We start from the raw sequence: 19040 nt of genomic DNA on the forward strand, positions 1-19040 counted from the left end.
ATACTTGTTGATTTGTTCTTTTTTTAATGAATATATATAAAAAAATATGACAAATAATTAATTAGTAATTTTTCTTTCTAAATACTTTAATTAGTAAATGAGAAATATGGAAACCAAGTTTTAATTAATCAACATTGGCTAATTTTTTTATCGTAAAAAATTTTTTAACTTTTATTTTTAGAGAATTTAAAATTTAGAGTTAGAATTTAGGCTATAAAATTTAAGATTTAAAATTTAGAGTTTAAAATTTAAAATTTAAAAAATTAGTTAATATTAATTAAAAAAATGGATTCCCTAATTGAATTCTAAATAAGCATTTTTTTTATAAAAAAATTGAAATATGTATTAATTTTTTTTACTATTTAAAATATATAAAAAAATAAGAGATAATATCAATAACCATATAATTAATATATATGCATTATTATCGCCATTAGTATGATATGCCTAGTTGGCAAGTAGACATATCGTTTTCCACGAGTCCCCTAAATTCCAACTAAGTCTGACTAGACTAGAATCTAGATTAACCGAATATCAGCCAAGTTCCATGAACCTCAATCCCTTCGCTTTTAAGTTTTTTGGACGACGTACATAAGTCATAGTAATTGTGAATGAATGAAATATTATCGTTTCACCCGTAGATATATATTAAAAGAAGAAAAAGTTTAGGGGCCAGCAATTTTATTGTATTTTGGTCAGCATGTAATCAGCAAAGAAAAGTGAGTCATTGAATAAAATTTTACACTAATCTCACACCATCAAATCATCATTGATGGTTAGTTGATGGCTACCAATTACAAATGTTGCTGGCCCTCTAGCATTGCTCATTAAAAAATATAGAGAAATAATAAAAATTTATAAAAATCAGTAATTTTTAATATATTTTTACTATTATTTGATCATTATAAACTTAAATTATTTTTAATAAATAAATTTTATTAATTCATGTATATAAATTTTAAAAAATATAAAAATAAATTATATTAATTTATATAAATAAAATTCTAATAAATAAAAATATAAATTATATGTTTTTTATATAAAATATCTATAAATTTAAATATAAATTATTTTTTGGTTGGTACATTATTTTCTTTACGTCGTTGACGTATTCCTTGTATAATAATTCCAAGTATTATATATAATATATACAACGGTTTTAATCTTCATGAATTAATTAAGCTAAGCAATAACGTATTTTATATATGAGATTAATTATGTTATCATAAAACTACATACTTATTTTAAAATTTTAAACTTTTATATAAAAAAAACATACAAATATAATGAAATTTTTTATTTTAATAAACAAACTAATTATAATAATTATTAAAATAAATAATTTAAATTTTTTTTATCAAAATAAATACTCTTCTCTTATCTCGTTTACACTGTAAACGAGATAATTTTAAATGTATTCCGTTCACGGTGTAAACGAGATAACATATACGAGATATATGTATTTATAAATAATTAAATAAAATTTTTGAAAATAATAAAAATTATTAATAATTTAATTTAGACCAAACTCTTAAAGATGGAAGGTTTCAAATAATAGAAAAGATGGACGATTTTAAATAATAAAAAAGATAAACAGCTCATTTTAAATAATAGAAAAAATGACTGTGTTACCTAGATTATTTCTTTATCAATAATAGGTTTACCATTGTAATTATTTTTTAGTGTGAGTACATAAAAAAATAATTACAATGGTAAACCTATTATTGATAAAGAAATAATCTAGGTAACAACTTTTTTTTATGTACTCACACTAAAAAATAATTACAATGGTAAACCTATTATTGATAAAGAAATAATCTAGGTAACAGACTGTACATCTAAACTAAGCATGTTAACATATTTATAAATAAAATAGAGAAAGAATGGAGAGATAACCATTTTAATTGTGTGTTAGGGAGATAAATAAAACAGTGAAAGAAAATAAAAAAAGAAATAAAGAAAAGAAAAAGTAAGAGATAATTGTTTCAATTCTCTTCTCATTTTTTCTCTATTTTATTTATCATGCATTAACTTCATGCTTCTCATCTTTCAATTTTTAGGAGTGGGTACAACTACCATATTTATTCTCATCATAGAACTTGAACACGTATGAATTTTTTATTTTTCAAATTTAAATCAATCCAATTGGATCTTTAATTTAATCTAAAATTTTTGTGTACTCTTTTTAAGTACTAATTGATCAAATATACCTATTTTAATCTCTTTTATCAATCTTTTTAAATACTAATTGCATGCTAAAAATTTGAATAATTGGTATTATTAATATTTTTTATTATTTTCAAAAATATATTTTTAAGTTTATAAATACACGTATCTCATTTACACTAAAAAAAGTATTTATTTCAGTAATAAATTTTTAAATTATTTATTTTAGTAATTATTATATTTATTTAATTTTATTAAAATAAAAAATCCAACATAATGTGTATCATGTATGATTTTTAGGGCAAAAAACGCAAATGAGCCAAAGCTAGCTCAATTTTACGCAAATCCGCCAAATGAAACTTTGCTACGACAATCCACCAGATCAAATATTTATATAATTCGAATCAATAAGATTCGAATTAGCCTAACACATAATTCGAATTGATAGAATTCGAATTACTATATGACAATGTAAGGACGTAGTTCGAATTAACTTGTCCCGAATCATGCATGCACACTCACATGTAATTCGAATTGATTTGTCACGAATTAAGATGAAAAATCACGAGTAATTCGAATCAAGATGATTCGAACTACCAAACCATAAATCGAAGCATATTAATTCGAATTAGTAGGCTTAGGTGAAGAAGTACATATTTCGAATCATATAGACTCGAATTACTCCCACCTGGTAATTCAAATCTAATTGATTCGAATTAGTAAGGATCTTTTTTCTATATATATGTTGTGAACTCATGTTGCTGTGAACAAAGAGGTGAGATGGCTAGTGAGGATAGTTTTCTAGTGCTAGTACACCACAGAGGATCGATTAAGAGAAAAACTCGGTCTGGGGTGAAGTTCACGGATAAGGATCCTCTATGTATTATCATGAGCCCCGCGACCAGTTACGATGGTCTCATGAGCTCTGTGCTTGGCAAACTTGGTCTGGAAGGAGTGAAGAGAGTTAAGAAATTTTTCTATCGCATTCCAATCACGGTGCTCCACGATACGGTGAAGTATGATTGTTTCACGATCGGGAGTGATGAGGACTTGCAGGTCATGTTTCTTTCTCGTAGGCAGTTTCCGGAGGTGAGGACACCGGAGCTGTTGGCTAAGTTCGTCAACGTGGTATCTAGCTCTGGTGGGTCGAACCGGAACGCCAACACTATAGCAACGGCGGCCGGTTCGAGCTCGAGACCTGCGGTTGCTTCTTCCTCCGTTCCAGTGTATGAGGCAGCGGTCCAGCATGCCGCCTCCCCATCGTTTGCTGTTGATCTCGCCGGCAATGTTGGAGACGAGGTTGGATATGATGAACATCATCCGACTGAAGTACAGTGTCCTCCTCCAGCTGGTGTTGGCGAGGGATCGTGTGATGATCCAGATGATGATGAAGTCGAGCCAGATATTATCGCTGATGAAAGTGGCGATGATGTTGGAGCGAGTGATCCGATAAGGCCTACTGGTGGTTCTAGTTCTGGCACAAATCAGTACCCACCCCATTTTTCATCTTTGGATCTGGATGCCATGAGGCAGGACGGACATCTTGGGCAGCTAGCTGGATTTGGCGCTAGAGATACCGACGGGTCTGCCGGTATAACAGAGTTCCAGGTTGGTCAACAATTCCAGGATAAAGATGAGGCGCTGTTGAGTGTCAAGACGTATAGCATCCGCCGAGGGGTACAGTACAAGGTGGTTGAGTCTGACTATCGCCGGTACGTGAAAAAGTGTTCTGAGTTTGGGAATGGGTGCACATGGTTGATTAGGCTGAGCCTCCGACAGCGCAAGGGCATCTGGGAAGTGAAGCGGTACAATGGGCCACATACCTGTCTCGCCACCTCCATCTCCAGCGACCATAGGAGCTTGGACTACCACGTGATAGCGACATTCATCATGCCAATGGTTAGGGCTGACGCATCCGTCAACATCAAGGTGCTTCTAAATGCAACGGCGGCACACTTTGGCTTCAGGCCTACATACCGGAGGGTGTGGATGGCCAAGCAGAAGGCAGTAGCAATCATCTACGGAGACTGGGATGAGTCGTACAACGAGCTCCCTTGGTGGGTCTTAGGAGTTCAGTTGACTATGCCTGGCACTGTAGCAGTCCTCAAGACCTGCCCGGTTCGAGTTGGTGGACAGGTGGATGAGTCTCAGGCTTATTTTCATAGGATGTTCTGGACTTTCCCCCTTGTATCGAAGCATTTCGTCATTGCAAGCCGTTGGTGAGTATTGACGGTACCCATCTATATGGCAAGTATGGGGGAACGTTGCTCGTGGCGATTGCACAGGATGGGAATTCCAACATACTTCCTGTGGCATTCGCACTAGTTGAGGGTGAGAATGCTGAGTCATGGTCCTTCTTTCTCTCCCACCTCCGTCAGCACGTGACACCTCAACCAAGTCTGTTAGTTATTTCAGATAGGCATAACGGCATCAAGGCAGCACTTGAAGCACCTGATGGGGGATGGCTACCTCCGTCTGCATACCGGGCATTCTGCATTCGACACGTTGCAGCGAATTTCGCCCTCATCTTCAAGGGTAAAGATGCCCGGAGGCTTCTTGTCAACGCTGCATATGTGAAGACCGAGGTGGAGTTTGACTACTGATTCAACATCCTGCGCTCTGAGAATCCGGCAATGTGTGACTGGGCGAACCGAATTGATTACTCATTGTGGACACAGTACTGTGATGAGGGCCGGAGATTCGGGCACATGACGACCAATATATCAGAGTGTGTCAATTCAATCCTGAAGGGGGTAAGGAACCTCCCTGTTTGCTCGCTGGTTAAGGCCACATACGGAAGGCTGGCTGAGCTATTCGTCCATAAGGGTAGGGAGGCCGAGGCTCAGATGGGTACTGGACAACAATTCAGTCAATACCTAGTAAAGTGTATCGAGGCCAACCTGAAGACAGCCAGGTGCTTCATGGTGACTGTTTATGACAGGGATAACTCGGAGTACACTGTGGCTGAGACGACTCCGACAGGTTCATTCTCACTTGGTACGTACAGGGTCTCATTAGGGTCCAAGACTTGTGATTGTGGATACTTCCAAGCACTTCATTTCCCGTGTCCTCACGCCCTGGCCTACTGTGCATATTCACGTCTTACATGGCAGCCTTACGTCCACCAGGTCTATCGCCTTAGTTTCGTTTTTGGTGTCTATCAGATGGGATTTACACCTCCCATTCCGGAGGGTTTCTGGCCACCATATGCCAGGCCTACCGTTATACCGGATCCGAACATGAGGCGTGCGAGGGAGGGTCGTCCAAGGTCCACACGCATTCGCACCAACATGGATGATGCAGATCCGAACCGGCCAAAGAGATGTGGCCTCTGCAGGCAGCCAGGACACACCCATCGTAGTTGTCCACAAGCTGCAGGACCCAGCGGGAATGCTGGGAATTAATAGGAGATATGGTTTGTCTGTTTTTATTTCTTACTATATCAGCAGATGTATTTTATTTCAATTAGAGACGATTGTTCTACGTTGAATTAAGTTGTATTCTATAAGTGTTGAAACTTGTAATTCGTACCACATATGTATGTTGAATGTCTTTCTAATTTTGTAATTTAGTGACTATAACAAACTACACTATCTGGTGGGATGACTGATAATATGTAACATAACACCAAAGTACATAACATAACATCAAAGTACATAACATAACATAACATCAAAGTACATGACATAACATCAAAGTACATTACATAACACTGATAACCAACAAAGAAGGTACATAACATAAACATAATAACACGACATACACCACAATCCATAAATCATCTAAATAGGTGCGACCCCGTGCCACATCGGCGTGGCACCCGTGTCCTGTAACCCCTACGTATAAGTGGCTCCTCATCCTCAATCGAGTCGTTGCTGTCATCCGGAACTGCGTCTGTCGGGGTCCTGGGCGGAACATGCACGGGTCTGGATGATGACGGGCCGGCAACTGAATGTGACCCCAGAGTATGGGCCGATGCTGGCGTCCCACCCATGGCAAAAGTATGCGCATGAGGTACCATGGCAGGCTCGTTCAAATCTACATCTAGAGGTGCCTGTGTCGCTGTCGTGTGAACCCGTCCTTGTGCAGCCTCATCCTCCTGCATAATGGTCTGGATATCCTCAAGGAAATGCGGTCCACCAAACTTGGCGACAATGCCATCACTAGCAAGGAAGTCTGGAAACATGGAGCTCGGACTCACCCATGGAGTACTCTCCTGAAGGGTCTGATCGTCACTGGGAACACCGACGAAATAATCTCCAAGTGGTCCACCCCCAAGCGCAGCCTCAGTGTGACTCGTCGGATCTCCCATGCCAGATCCGTACCACTCACCATCATGCCCGCCCTGATGGGGCCTATCAACCCCCACTGCAGCACCTTCTCCAGGTACATCCCCCCCAGCCTGATGGGAACCCTCTCTAGCAGCAGCACCCCTCCTCCTGCCTCCATGACCACGTCGTCTCCCGCCACCTCTAACTGCATCTCGACGTCATCCATAGCGTGATCAACCCAATTCCACTCACGCTGGCTACGACGTGTCCCGACTCGTACTCTCCTCTCAGTACGACGTCTGTCAGGAACATCTTCGACTCGGGCCATATCTGGAACTCGGCCTGCACCCCTCTGCGTCACCTCATCCGGAATAGGAATACCTCTCGGATCCCCCAATAACATCTCCGGCGACAGGAACCTCTTTCCGTGCTGATGCCACCATGTCAAGAAATCACGAGAAGGACCGGGGTCGGACACGATGTCGAACTGTAAAATGTGGTCCGCACGCTCCTGCCAGTGAACATGCCAGTCAGCTAAGTGCGCCGGGAACCAACGGTCACCTCCTCTCCCGTCCTTCGACATCAAGAAGTCGATGTTCAGGGCGGGACGCGGGGGGGCTGAACGCCGCCAAACTGTGGTAAAACTCTATCAACCTGATGCCACTCGACCACCGCAAAATAAATCAACGACGTCACACACCGCCATAACATCGTATGCCGCGGCTCCAAGACCTCCGGATGGACAACCTGGATGACGTCGAGTGCGCTATACGGCATCCATATGAACTGAAAAAAGCAATCAATAACAATTTAACACTTCTGTTAGACAATATAAACTGAAACAACGACTGGAGCTAAGTAAGGTTTCAGCGTACTTACATCCTGAGGCTGTAATAAGTCGATTTTCAGGCGAGCCATCTGTACCCGAGGTCCCTTGTTGCTAATCCCAGGATTGTAACCAGACCATTTGCAAAAGAGGTTAAACATTCTACTTCATTCATCACTCACTCTACAATGCATGAAATTGCTTCCATAATCAAAAATAAATACAATAATAATACATAGCAGAAAACAATAACGGTACCTCGAGGAAAGGGGCCAGCTAATCTCATCATACCCAGTAGGCCTAAATGAAGGAAACCTCCAGAAGATCCAAGATTGCAGTAACTGTAAAGGCCCAGCTAACTTCACGACATGTCTGTTGGCGACTCGGCACATGCACCGGTACAACCATGCTAGTGCCGCCGACCCCCAACTGTAGCCACCCATCTCCTCAAGCCGAGCAACATAGGATAGCCATCTGATGTGTATACGATTGCCGGACTTGTCGGCAAACAGCTGCGTGTCCAATAACATCATGATATAAGCACGGACAAAGCGCCTAACTGTCTCCTCATCAGCCCCGTCGGGACACTCTCCAAATGTCTCCTGGAACCAGGTGCAGTTGACTGCGAATTTCTGAACCTGGTTCTCGGGAGGTAAAACACCGAGCAACTCATGGAACCACTGCCAAGCTGGCCTCCCACCCTCAATGTACAGGTGGAAGTCCGTTAGGCAACCACTGACGTAATGTCCGTCCACTGGCAACCCCAGCTGGTATGCAACGTCCTGAAGCGTGATGGTGCACTCCCCGAACGGCATGTGGAAGGTGTGCGTCTCAGGCCGCCACCTCTCGACGAATGCGCTGACTAGGGGCTCGTCTAGTCGGAACCATCTGTCGTTCAGTCTCGCAAGATGGTACAATCCGGCCATCTGTAAGTACGGAACGTACCTCTTATCAAGACGCATCCCTGCTGCCGCCTAACGCTGGATATGCAACGACGAGGCAGGCCAGTAAATAAACCGCATAATTAGAACAGATGCACAAACCAGTAACATTTACAATATATTTCATAAGGATGCAGTAAATAAATCATTCAACATAACATATATGAAACAAGCGACCAACATTTTATACACAAACCGCTAACTCAAACCACGTCCAAAAACCATTATCAAAAACAACAATCACTTAAAACCTCTAACATAAACAACTACCGTAAACCTAAACCCATGACTAAAACCACTATCCAAAACCATTCTCAAAAACTGCTTACAAAAAACAATTTCACTAAAACCACTATCCAAAACCATTGACTAAAACCACTATCCAAACCCATTCACTAAAATTACTTGCTAAAACCGCTAACACTAAAATAAACCGCTATAAAAAACCATTAACATGGTCCACTAGCCTAAACCACCATCCTAAACCTAAACCCTTAACCGCTAACCATCACTAAAACCACTATCCAAAACCATTCACAAAAACCGCTTACAAAAAACCATTTCAAAATCCCCTAACAAAAACCACTGGCCTAAACCACTTGCTTAAACCGCTAACACTAAAATAAACCGCTATAAAAAACCATTAACAAAAACCACTAGCCTACACCACTATCCTAAACCACTATCCTAAACCACTAACAGTAACATAAACCATTATAAAAAACCATTAACAAATACCATTATCATAAACCGCTTTCATCAACCATTAACAAAAAACACAATCAACAGAGCAACATCATAAACCACTAACCTCGTCGTTGATCACACCGACGATATGAGCAACTCCATCCAAACGATAAAGTCTCCCTGGATCGTCCCCCATCAACTAAAAATGCTGCTCTGGTCTTACTCGGCCCGAATGTTGGTCGTTTTCTCTGGGATTTGGTGGGGTTGGAGAATGACAAAGTGATTCGAATGAACTTGGTTCGAACTCCTTATATATTCGAATCCCTTGTAATTCGAATAAACTTGATTCGAATTACTATGCAAAACGAATTTCACCTAATTCGAATCAACTAGATTCGAACCTCTCTCTTGTGTTCTTCTCCATCTAATTCGAATTAATATCACTCGAATTACACTTTTATAATTCGAAATTATTTGTTTCGAATTACTAGGCTGGATTGCATGCTTAATTCGATTTGAATTTATTCGAATTAGCTTATACTTGTTTCTGAGAGTAGTTCGAATTGATTCAATTCGAATTACATGTTATATTAATTTGAATCTTATTGATTCGAATTATATTAAAATTGGTCCTGGTGGATTCAGGTATGGAAGTTTGATTTGGCTGATTTGGGTTATATTGACCTGTGCTTGGCTCATTTGGGTTTTTTACCCTGATTTTTAAGGTATTTATTTTCTTAGACAATTTTAATTATGTGACACTATCATTCCAATAGGCATTGATGTGCTTGTTATTGGAATATTTTATATATTGATATAATTGATTAAAGGAATAAGGGAGAAAAGTACACCAGAAAGTTCGGATACGATTACATTTTAATCATTTAATGAGTCACGTATGCACACCATTTATATACTCTGTCAGACACATTTACCCTTCCGATCATCGGCGTGTGGCGGCATTAAATAATTGAAGTGTAATTGTGTCCAGCGTCTGAACTTTTAGGTATATTTTTGTCCCTTCTTCCTAAACAAAATAAACATGAAAAATACTGTGTCCGTCGGAGTGTATAAATGGTGTGCACGCGTGATTCATTAAATGATTGAAGTGTTGTAATACATACAAGTCTTTTTAACAAACAAATTCATACAAGGTAACGCTAACTTAAAAAAATTCACTTACATAACACGCGCATCAAATCACGTGTTCCTCCTTCAATGTTTGTATCTCGCGTTCCTCTTCCCCCTCCTCCTTCTTCTTCTCTTTTTTCTTTGCGTTTCTCCGCCTTTAATTTTTTTCGCGTTCTTTCTTATTTTTCTTCGCATATTTCATCCTCTTCGTCGTTCTTTTTATTGATGTTGTTCTTTTTCTTATCAGTACAAATACACCAAAAAGTCTTAACAATATACATAAATATCTTAATTTTACACCGAAATTTACTACAAATACACAAAAATATTTTTTTACTATATTTTTCTTCTTTTTTTCTTTATTTATTTCTTTCTTTTAGTTGAATGAATGTAGTCCTCTTCTAAGTAATTTGGCAACATTATGTGTTTCTTCTTCTTCTTTGTTTGATTTTTTTTGTTTATATTCTTGTTAAGAGAGTAAAACAAGAAGAAACTTGAAAAAGTAAAATAGAAAGAAAAAGATGAATAAGAAAAAAATGAGATGATGATGATGAAAAAGAAAATGAAGAAGTAGTAGCAGAAGATGATGAGGAGGAGGAAGAAGAAGAGTTTTGAATTATGCAGAACTTATCAGTTGAAGAGGAAGAAGCAGCAGCAGAAGATGAGGAGGATGAAGCAGCTATCATTTTTTTCTTCTTCTTTTTTTCTTATTTCTTTTTTTCTTTTAGTTGAATGAATGTAAGTTTATCTTCTTCCAAGTAATTTTGTAGCATTCTGTGTTTCTTCTTCTTCTTTGTTTGATTTTTTTGTTTTTATTCTTATTAAGAGAGTAAAACAAGAAGAAACTGGAGAAGGTAAAACAAAAAAGAAAAGATTCAAACTACATTAACTAGATTAACTAGATTAAAACCACACCTTACTACTTGATTCGATTCAAACAATAATATAATTCATTCTCGTTCAATTGAAAAGTCTGAACTTATAAATACACCAAAAAATTTTCACAATACACCAAAAGAATTACGATATACACCGAAACAAGAATAGAACAGATTCATCGGAACTTCTACATTACATTCAATTCAAACCATCAATGATGAACAGTAATTTTCACAAATAAAAATAGCATTATTCACCTACAGAATCATAAACTACAATCGAAAATATTAACTAGAATCGAAGCATACCTCAACCATTTGATTGGATTCAAAACAATAATTCACTTCGCTTTAGTTTAATTGACAATCTGAACTTGAATCATTCATTATCTTCAACAACGAGATAACTGTTCAAAATTAATTTTCAGAGCTTGATTTCAAAAAAGTAAAGAACGAAGAAAATTCAAAAGCGAAGAAAGAGAATGCAGAGAACGAAAGAAGAAAAACACAGTGAATGTAGTGATGGAAGAGAACGTAGATCGAAAACGTTGAGAAAATTCGAAAAATAAAATGAAATCCGTTCAAAAAAGACAGTTATATATTCTCACTTGATTGAAAAGTTTGTTAGATAATGTCGCGTGAAGTGAATTAGATTAAAGAGATTTGTGTGGACTTATTTGTATAAACAACTGTATGTGGAGAATATTTATATGACAAAATAAGTAAAAGATATAATTTAGTGGCTAGAGAGCATGTAATGAATATCATTTTAGGAAAGAAAATTAGTTTCACTACAAGAACAAATTGTTGAAATAGTGATTGATTTATTGCAAAAATTATCTAATTTACTGTTAGATTCACTATAAGAAATTATTCAAATGATCTGATTTAGAGATTTGCTGTAAAAACTTTTCTTTAAAATATTGGTTTTGATTTCTTATCTGTTTTGTTGAATTTATTGTTGATTTAGTGATTTGTTATTAATTTTTTGTTGATTTATTATCTACTACTGATTTAGTTTTTGTTGAATTCTTTTTCCTTTTGTTAGTTTTGAATTTAAAAAAATTGCTGAACTTCTATGTTTTGTATTTTTTTAAAAAAAGAATAGGTGGATTGGTCTATCAATTTGTCAGTCTGTTCTTATGCGAGACAATCTAAAAATACTACTGGTCAAGACTATTTAGTAGGACAAGCTATTTTGGAGTAGACTTAGACATGGTAGGAGATGGAACGAGGCGGGTAGCTCGCTTTAATATGTTAATTGCCACCCCTACTAATAGCAAAAATAGCGACTGCTATTTCATAACCTTATTTTTTTTCTTGGTCTCAAATTAGTCACTAATGCTAGGTAGCGACCGATTTATTGATGAAAATTTTAAGTCTAGTTTTATGTTAGTTGTTAATCGGTTGCTGATCGTAACATTAACAATTGATTTAGCAATCAAGTTTTTCCAAAAGTTCTCTTAAGCCTAACTTTTTATTTTGTTGGTTGTTAAATTAGTTGCTAATTTCTATTTAATGACAAATTTAGAGACTATTTGGTACCTGACGATCTCGGGTACTCGACAGGTCGGGTGGTGATGAGAAGGTGAGTGGGTGAGACCCTGAGCCGACGTGGAGGAAAGACCAAGGTGTGAGTTGGAGACGCCGGAAGAGGTGTGACGGCGGGTGGCCACCTGCAAGGACACTCCGACGATCAAGTCAGTATCCGTACGAGTTGGCAACAAACCCAATTAGGTAAGATGATGTATACCTTGGGAGGAATGTTGACCTCTCCTCTTATATACTGTGCTGAGCGGGCCCAAAGATGACCTAGCCTGTTGGCTGGGGTGCCTGTGAGCTGCCCCTGTGCACGTGGAAGCATCAAGTCGTTTCGAACATCGGGTCGGTGCTTTGGGCATTGCCCTGAGGAGGCCGACCCGATCGGTTTGCTAGACATGGTGCGCTGGGTTGTGTCGATGGCGAAAGTCGAACGTCACCCGAGTCGGGTACCAGTAACCGACCCGTTGGATTTCCCTTGTGGGGAATAGTTTGGGGCCTGGGTCAGGGATGGTGTCCCGACCCGTCGGCTAGATGGGCTGGACTTGTGATGGTCCGTAACAGTGCCCCAACGCGCTGGCCTTGTGGTTTGGAACTCGTGGCTAGGCACGTTTGTCTTACTCGCCGAGGCGGGATGTGTTCCTCTTCTCGGGAGTTAGTTGATGGCATTTCGTGTTTCTCACACGTGGTTACCTCGTCTTTGACGCCGCCTCCTTGGCTTCTGCACGGGGCTTTAAATGCCCAATCTTTTCATGATTTAAAATTTGCAAGAAATGACAGATTTGCCCTTGTCTTTTGGCGCTTCTTCAACGGTTACATTCTTCGTTCCTTTTTATTTTTCTCGCTACTGCTTTGCTCTTTTGGATTTCTCCTTCATCTTTCCCAGACTCTGCGTTTCCCTGGTACGTTGTTACGTTTTCCTTTTTTTCTTCCTTTTTCTGGTTTGTGTTGTTCTTCTTTGTGCATTTTATGCATGCCTGGGTTTCCTGCTTGTTTTTATTGCTTTTTCTTTTAGAGGGGGTGCCGCTGGGTTTTCATGGGGTTTTGTTTTAGGTTCTGGGGTGGTGTTGGGTTAGCGTAGGGGGTGATTTAAGGAGTTTTTTGTTTTGTTTTTATTGCTTTAAGGGTTCCCGACCCCCCGTTCTGACTGAGTGGTGCCCCCGCTGTAGGTATGGCTGAGCGCCTCATTTTTCCAAATCAGGCTCAGCGACCGCTAGCCAACTTCGTTGATCATTATGCTTGGGTTTCTTCCAACGTGAGGGACACCCCTTCCAATGTCACTAAGGAGGGCCTTCAGGATTTGTGCCAGGCAGGGCTCTTATGTGGGGGTGGTCCCGAGGAGGCATTTTACCAAGCTTATGTTACTACAGCTCAGGAGCGTGTCTGTCAGAAGAACTTGGCAGCTCCACGAGTTGCCGACTGGTTGTGGGTTTATGAACCCATGTTCACGATTTTAGGAGTTCGTTTGCCCTTCTCCCCTTTCGTTATGGGTTTGTTGAATCGTTGTGATGTTTCTCCATCACAATTGCTCCCAAACAGCTGGGCTGTCATCTGATGCTTCGAGATGGTTTGTAAATATCTGGAGCTTTCGACTTCTATAAATATTTTCCTCTACCTCTCTCTTTTCACGAACCCTTCTCGCCAGGGGAAGGCGAAAAAGGGATATATGTCCTTTAGGGCCCAACAAGGTCGTAGGATTTTTGGCCTTTTTGAGGATTCCTACCATGGCTTCAAGTCTACTTTTTTCAAGGATAGGCCTATTGAAGGTCATCAACCCTTCTGGCTTACTGCCAAGGGGGAGAGGTGGATCCCGACTTTCTGGAGTTTCGGGGCGGGATCCGATTATTTGATAAAAATTTCTTACGATTGGTTGAGTTCGGAAGATCGTAACATCGCTGACATCTTGTTGGTAATTTTTGGTGAGAGAAATATTAACCCTCGTATGGTTATGGGAGACCGGGAGGCCGGTCGATCGTATGTTGGTGAGTCTTTCATTTTTTGTATTTTTAGCACTTTGCTCTTCTTTTACTTATACCTTTGTCTTTTTGCTCGTAGTTTCCGTGGTTGGTGGGAAGAAAACCCTGGCTGACTTGATGAGCCTCATCCAAGGGGATGACGAAGGTGGTGACGATTCCTCGACGACTTCTTCGGCGAGTCAGGACCAGGGGGATGTCGGGGAAGGTAGCAGTCGGGTTGATGAGGCCGACCAAGGTCAGCCGGAGAGGGTTGAGGTCCCTCCTGAGAACATCTCGGGGAACCCGAGTGTGGAGGCAGAAGTTTCCTTTGATGAGGAGGATCTGGGGTTTGGTGATGACTTGAAGGTCGTCAGTAACCCTAAGAAAAAGAAACGTGATTCCAGGAAGACGCTTTCGGTTATGGAGAAAAACTTCGATGCTGGGGGTTTTATTGAATCCCAGTTACTCCCTGGCATCGACGAGTTTTTCCGTGATGCCGATCTTTCTAGGCAGGAGAGGTGGATCTATCACAGCCTTCTTCGAGCAACAACTATTGCCAAGAAGGTGGAGCCTGTCTTGGGAAATTATCATGCTATGGAAGTGAAGCTTCGGAACTCCTAAAAAGACCTGACAGACTCAAGGTCTCGGGAGGAGTTTTTAAAGACAAAGTTATCTGAGCTGGAGAAGAAGGCTAAGAAATATGCCGAAGAGGCCAATAGGTTGGTGGAGTTGGACGTCGCCTTGATGAAGGACTTAAACGCTTCTCGTGGTGAGACTGCTGCAGCTAAAAAGAAGGTTGAGGAGTTGAAGGAAAAGCTGAAGTTGGTGGAAAGCTTGGCAGAGGCCACTCGTCAGGAGATGGTTGCCTTGAAGAAGAAGAATAAGGAACTTGCAAAGGGGGCCCAGGAGGCCGTGAAGCTGATCGAAGAAGGGATCAAGCTCCAAGTGGCTGTGCTGGCTCCCGATCTCGATCTTTCCCAAGTTGGAGCTCTCAAGACTATTGAGGGTGTAAAGATTAATGATATCCTAAAGCCCTGAAGTGGACGTCTCTCTTTGTCTTTTGTTTTTCCTGCCTTTTACTTTGTAATTTTTGCCTTTTGTTTTTGGGCCTGTTTAGGTGCCTTCGTCTGTAATGAACACTTTAGCTTTCATTTCAATCAAGTTGTTTTCATTAGTGATTGTTCGCTTGCTCGGGCCGTTGTGGCTTTGCTTATTTTATTGCTTTCGTTTATTTAGGCCGTCGTGGCCTTTTTGGTCTACCGCTTTTATTGTATTTACCACTTTTTGTTACTTGCTGATTATTTTAAGCTTTTAGGTCCCTTTGGTTCTCAGGGTGATCAGTCCTGAGTTTCCATTAGGTCGACCGTTCGTCATTTGTGCCATTATGTCATTTTGTCGTAAATCTTGCAAAGAACAAAGTTTATTATATATATGCATGTGTGAAACTTTAAAACAAAGGGGCAATTTGATACATAAATAAAGGAATAGAATTAAAGGAACTAAATTGGATGTGGCCGTGTTGTCAGGCCGTCAGGTCGCTTCCCCATACGAGTAGAACCTTTTTAGGTTTGCCATGTTTCATGTCCTCGGCACCTCGCTTCCATCCAATTCTTCTAGCTTGTAAGCGCCTTTGCCGATGACTTCTTTTACCCTGTAAGGTGCTTCCCAATTTACAGCCAACTTGCCTTCTCCTGGGGTTGGTGGTCCTATGTCGTTACGTCGTAAGACCAGATCGCCTTCCCCGAGGCTTCTCTTCAGCACTTTACCGTTGTATCTTAGGGTTATCCTTTGTTTGATTGCTGTTTCTGTCAAGTGTGCCATTTGTCTTGTTTCGTCAATCAAGTCTTTCTCGACTGCCTCGTTTCCTACCCCAAGGAGTAATCTTGGGCTCGGTTCCCCTATCTCGACTGGGATGACTGCGTCGACCCTGTGTGTGAGTCGGAAGGATATCTCGCCGGTAGATGATTGGGGGGAGGTTCTGTAGGACCATAAGACTGAGGCCAGCTCGTCTGCCCATGAACCCTTCTTGTCTTCAAGTCGTTTCTTTAGCCCCTTTAAGATGACTTTGTTTGCTGCTTCCACCTGCCCATTGCTTTGAGGGTGTTTGATGAACAGACTCTTGTGTGGTCTAGAATTTCACAAACTCTCGTTGCAAGTATAGCTTCTAAATCAACAAGAATCCTTTCATACAAAAAATTAGTTGTCACAAGTAACAAACCTTAAAAATAATAACCGAAGTATTCAAACCTCAGGTCGTCTCTCAAGGAATTGCAGGAAAGTGTTCTTGTTATTGGTTATGAGTTTTCTGGGAAATTTGGAGTTTGGGCAATGAGCACATAAATGATTATAAATTAAAGCAATAAAAATTAACAACAGATTTTATGTAATTAAATTAAAAAGCCTTGACTAGGAGAAGATTGTTCGGAAGTTCTATCCTTGTTGGATTTTCCAAGATTAATAATAATAGGTTGTTGTTTCTACTTAGTTGTCCCTCAACAAATGAAGGAAAGTCAAGTTGAGAGCCTACTTCTATTCACAAGTCCTAATCCTCTCCCTTGGGAAGGATTAGCGTTAACAACTAGAGAGTTGGCCAACAATTTTCAATTATTATTTAACTCTTGAGTCTTCCAACTCAAGGGTCTCCAAATATTAATCTAACTCCAAAGTCAAGTAAAAGCCTACTCCATTTACTTGGGTGCCATTTATATGATAAAAGGAACTAAATTGAGATAATCAAGCAAATAAAGAAATTAAAAAGAAAAATACTCTTTGCATTAATAATTAAATAAAAGAAGAAAATAAACTGAAGTAATAGAATAAAAGTAGAAGAACACTAAATTAAAGGAACATTGAACCTGGAATTGGGAAGAAATAAACCTAAAACTAAGAGAAATCCTAAATCCTAAAACCTAGAGAGAGGAGAGAGTCTCTCTCTCTAGAAACTACAACTAAAACCTAAAATTGTGAATAATGAGTTGTTAATCTGAATGATTCCCACACTCTGCAGCCTCTAATCTATGTTTTCTGGGCCAAAATGGGATCAAAAACAACCCAAAAAATCGCCCCCAGTGATTTTTGATACGTCCAGCACGTGGCTCTGTTACGCGTACGCGTCACCCACGCATACGCGTCACTTGTCTGCGGAACAATCCACACGTACGCGTGCTTCACGCATGCGCATCGCCTAACAACAAGGAAGCTATGGAAAAGTATATATCGTTGCAAAGCCCCAGATGTTATCTTTCCAACGCAACTAAAACCGTCTCATTTGGACATCTGTAGCTCAAGTTATGGTCGATTGAGTGTGAAGAGGTCAGGGCTGACAGCTTTGCAGTTCCTTCAGTTTCTTGTATTCCTTCCACTTTTGCATGCTTCCTTTCCATCTTCTAAGCCATTCTTGCCATGTAATCTCTGAAAACACTTAACACACATATCAAGGCATCGAATGGTAATAAGAAAGGATTAAAATTAGCTAAATTAAGACTAAAGAAACATGTTTCCAATCATAGCACAAAATCAGGAAGAAAATGTAAAACATGCGATTTCTATGAATAAGTGTGAGAATATTGGATAAAATCCACTCAATTAAGAGCACAAGATGTACCACGAAATAGTGGTGCATCAGTGTTCGACCGAGGAGAACTTTTGCTTTATTCATAATCTTGAAAGGAATTCCTTGAATTTCTTATCGGTGAATTGTGTCCCATTATCCGATATGACGGATTCTGGGATTCCAAATCTTGTGACTACTTGCCTCCACATAAATTTCTGGCAATTTGCTGAAGATATGCTGGCTAGTGATTCTGCTTCTTCCCATTTGGTGTAGTAATCTATGGCTACTATCAAGTATTTTACTTGTCCTGACCCAGGTGGGAATGGTCCCAAGCGGTCGACTCCCCACTGGGTGAAAGGTCGGGGCGCCATCATCAGGTTGAGTTCTTCAGGTGGAGTTTTGTTGGAAGTTAGTGTTTTCTTGGCATTTTTTGCATTTCTTAACGAACTCTTAGGAGTTTGACATCATTGTGGGCCAGTAATATCTTGCTCGGATAATCTTCCTTGCCAATGACCTTCCTCCGATATGGTGACCACAACACCCCTCATGGACTTCGCTTAAGATGTAGTCCATTTGGTCGGGGCATAGTGGTGCACGAAATTGAAATCACACTTTTGCAATTCCGCACAACTAACCATCAAGTGCACTGGGTCGTCCAAGTAATACCTTACGTGAGTAAGGGTCGATCCCACGAAAATTGTTGGCTTGAAGCAAGTTATGGTTATCTTGTAACTCTTAGTCAGGATATCAATAATTCTCAGGTTTAATTGTGAAAAGTAAAAGAACATGAAATAAATACTTATTTTGCAGTGATGGAGAACAGGTTGAGGTTTTGGAGATGCTCTATCTTCTGAATCTCTGCTTTCCCACTGTCTTCTTCTTCATGCACGCAAGGCTCCTTCCATGGCAAGCTGTATGTAGGGTTTCACCGTTGTCAATGGCTACCTCCCATCCTCTCAGTGAAAATGTTCAACGCGCTCTGTCACAGCACGGCTAATCATCTGTCGGTTCTCAATCATGTTGGAATAGAATCCAGTGATTCTTTTGCGTCTGTCACTAACGCCCAGCCCTCAGGAGTTTGAAGCTCGTCACA

The 19040-nt window shown here is 39.9% G+C and overlaps 1 protein-coding gene across 1 annotated transcript; it reads left to right on the forward strand.

Annotated features, from left to right (window-relative positions):
- Positions 1-2946: 2946 nt before the first annotated feature.
- Positions 2947-4769, forward strand: LOC107483533 (uncharacterized). Its single transcript, XM_016104153.1, has 2 exons — positions 2947-4302; positions 4419-4769. The coding sequence occupies exons 1-2, from the start codon at positions 2947-2949 to the stop codon at positions 4767-4769; spliced, it is 1707 nt and encodes a 568-aa protein (XP_015959639.1).
- Positions 4770-19040: the final 14271 nt, after the last annotated feature.

The sequence above is a fragment of the Arachis duranensis genome, chromosome 4 (genome assembly GCF_000817695.3).
Source record: "Arachis duranensis cultivar V14167 chromosome 4, aradu.V14167.gnm2.J7QH, whole genome shotgun sequence".
Classification (NCBI taxonomy): domain Eukaryota; kingdom Viridiplantae; phylum Streptophyta; class Magnoliopsida; order Fabales; family Fabaceae; genus Arachis; species Arachis duranensis.

Bases quoted from the DNA above. Each gene is read 5' to 3' on its own strand.
- LOC107483533 (XM_016104153.1), top strand. From the start codon at position 2,947: ATGGCTAGTGAGGATAGTTTTCTAGTGCTAGTACACCACAGAGGATCG. The intron at 4,303-4,418 runs GTGGATGAGTCT...CTATATGGCAAG, and splicing joins CGGTTCGAGTTGGTGGACAG to TATGGGGGAACGTTGCTCGT.